The sequence below is a fragment of the Poecilia latipinna genome, unplaced genomic scaffold (assembly GCF_001443285.1).
Source record: "Poecilia latipinna isolate Pla-1442-1.1 unplaced genomic scaffold, P_latipinna-1.0 Scaffold4979, whole genome shotgun sequence".
Lineage (NCBI taxonomy): Eukaryota > Metazoa > Chordata > Actinopteri > Cyprinodontiformes > Poeciliidae > Poecilia > Poecilia latipinna.
Genome location: NW_015117595.1, coordinates 15,333 through 17,691, shown reverse-complemented (window position 1 = coordinate 17,691; position 2,359 = coordinate 15,333). Strand labels below are relative to the sequence as shown.

The 2,359-nt window shown below is 46.8% G+C and overlaps 2 protein-coding genes across 2 annotated transcripts in view; one reads left to right on the top strand and one right to left on the bottom strand.

Annotated features, from left to right (window-relative positions):
* Nucleotides 1-6: 6 nt before the first annotated feature.
* LOC106943202 (RNA-binding protein NOB1-like) lies at nucleotides 7-880 on the bottom strand. Its single transcript, XM_015026544.1, has 3 exons — nucleotides 782-880; nucleotides 593-681; nucleotides 7-285 (listed from the first exon to the last, which is right to left on the bottom strand). The coding sequence occupies exons 2-3, from the start codon at nucleotides 659-661 to the stop codon at nucleotides 76-78; spliced, it is 279 nt and encodes a 92-aa protein (XP_014882030.1). The 5' UTR covers nucleotides 662-681; nucleotides 782-880; the 3' UTR covers nucleotides 7-75.
* Nucleotides 881-1,088: 208 nt separating this feature from the next.
* The window catches only part of wdr59 (WD repeat domain 59), a gene marked incomplete at its 3' end in the record, with an annotated part of 16,294 nt that continues 15,023 nt past the window's right edge, over nucleotides 1,089-2,359 (top strand). The window contains exon 1 of the mRNA XM_015026543.1: nucleotides 1,089-1,270. Within this exon, the coding sequence (XP_014882029.1) occupies nucleotides 1,217-1,270 (54 nt within the window). The remainder of the gene's footprint in view (nucleotides 1,271-2,359) is intronic.

The window sequence follows — 2,359 nt, the reverse complement described above, 5'->3', positions numbered from 1 at the left end:
CTAAACTGACAACTCCTCTGACGGTCGGACTTCTTAATGCGCATGCGCAAGCATGTTCTCACTGCATGTATGCTTTTATGACAGCGTATGATGATCTGATAGAACACCCGGTTCGGACGTGTTTTGGGTCGGGTAGCAGTTCGGGTACGTACCGGTTCTGATGTGCTCCGGGTTCGGCTCTCTGAAGGTCAGCTGGTATGGCAGGACGGCCAGACTCCTCCGGGTGGTTCTGTCTCGGATCTCGTCCAGAACCTCCCGCAGGGTGTAGATGTTTTGGCCGAACTCCTGCAGCGGAAACCAGCAATTCATCAGGTCTGACGTCACAGTTAAAGCCACTCATGTTGCCGTGGTAACACGGCCTGATCTCAGAGCACCTGGTACCAGAACTCATCCCAGCTCTGTTCTGGTACCGCTGTGACGTAGATCCGAACACCGTAAAGCTCTTGGTCCGGGGCCAGAACCAGTTTCGAGCTCAGCGGGTCGAGGCCAGATTCGGTCCGCTCAGCAGCGTCTGCTCCCCTGCCGGAGCTCCACCACCAGCGGCCCACCTAGCACCGGCACACTGACCACCTGTCCTCCCTGATGGACTCACCTGCAGCGGGGCTTGCTTTAAAAACGCTCCAGCGTCCGCGACAACATGCTCCACCAGGGTCGGCGCCATCTTGGCTTGGGGACCAGCAGCTGCAGCGGCCAATCAGAGGCGAGAAAACAGCCATCTGACGCCTGAGTGCTTTAAATACATCAGGAGTGTCGGAATTTTGACTACTTTGTTACTTTTTACCTTGTCGAGCTGATCTGAAAGGTGTTCAGGTGGAAAATATAGGAAATGTATGTTCCTTTAAAGCAGATGTATTCACTGTTCGGTCCTGAACGAACTATTCTGTCGAAATTTCATTTACTTTTAAAACTAGATAAACCTGTAAATAATTATTTAAAAAAAAAAACAATTATGTAATTAAATGATTAAAACTCGAAGTTAAAACCATAAGTAGTTAATAGCAGGATGTTCCAGAAATCCTTTCATAATTCCCTTGGAGTGGTGAAGGGTTAACAACGGGCTGGATGGTTTTAATAATTTGTCATCAAGATCTACAGAAACCTGCTGTGACACAGTTACTTAATGATCTGAAGCGGAGGAATCCGCCGCCATTGAACACATCACCCCAGCTCCTGAAGGTCACGTGGCGTTGTGTTGACAGTGAGACGGGAAGGAAAGATGGCGGCGCGGTGGAGTAGCGAGACTGTGGTGGTGGAGTTTCGGGACGCTCAGGTGTGTGATTGTTTGAGCTGACACAGATGTTTCTGATAGGAAACTCGGGTGAGATCGGAGCTGCAGAGAACAGTTAACCTGCAGAACTGAACGCAAACCCGGATTAGTCGGGTTCGGTAACAGACCGAACCAAGCCGCAGTATCTGCACTTGTTGATCTGAATGGTTCCGATCACGTGGGAGGAGCTCATTGACAACTCTCAGTCAACGTTGACTCACGTGACAACAGATGGCCGTCTCCCCAGCGTCATCTGTGTGGTAACCATGGTGTGGAGGCTCATTAGTTTGAATAAAACCAGATTTGACCACAAGTTGCAGCTGCAGGCAAGAGGACATAGCTGCCAGCGGGGCGGCCATGTTGGATTGCAGGTCGGGACTGGTGGGAAGCTGACCTCTGACCTAGGGCTGGGGGATATAAGGAAAATCTAATATCCTGATACATTTTTGCTATATCACAATACACGATATATATCACGATTTTCTTACATGGGCTCCAATGTTTTTTTTAAACTAGACTCCTTGTAGACTTAAATGTAAGCTCATATAAAAAGGAGTGCAGTGTTGTGCTATGAACTGTCTACACTATGACTAGATAACAAGGTGAGAAATAAGTTTTAATAAGTAGGTAAGTTATCCTTGACTTTGACAAACTTAACAAATAGATGTGCTGTGGAAAAAGGTGTGGTTTCAGCTTAAAAATAAAAAAGGCGACCTGCACACAAACTGACAGATCATCAGTAAAGCAGGTGTTAAATGAGCTAATCAGCCACTGCTGTGTTCGGGTGGCCAGGGGCGCTGCCAGGAATCTTGGGCCCCCTGACAAAAAAATTGTTTGGGCCCCCCCTGTGCAGCTGCTGTTAAATTTTTTTGAGTCTATCTGACCCATAAAAAGCGTCACAATTTTAAAGGCTTGCATCTGCTTTGCTTTCTTTGGTTCAATACAGATAACTAGCACAATATTTACTGCTCATGAATTTTACATCCAACAGTCCACATCCAGTATGCAAGTAGGTTGCTTAATTTTTTTCTATTAGTTTTAGATACTGAAATGTCTAATGTGCTAATGGTGAAGAAACAACTAATCATTACA

Excerpts from the sequence above, each read along its gene's own strand:
- LOC106943202 (XM_015026544.1), bottom strand. The coding sequence starts at position 661 with ATGGCGCCGACCCTGGTGGAGCATGTTGTCGCGGACGCTGGAGCGTTT. Across the intron at positions 286-592 it reads TAAAGCAAGCCCCGCTGCAG|GAGTTCGGCCAAAACATCTA; the intron begins GTGAGTCCATCA and ends TTTCCGCTGCAG.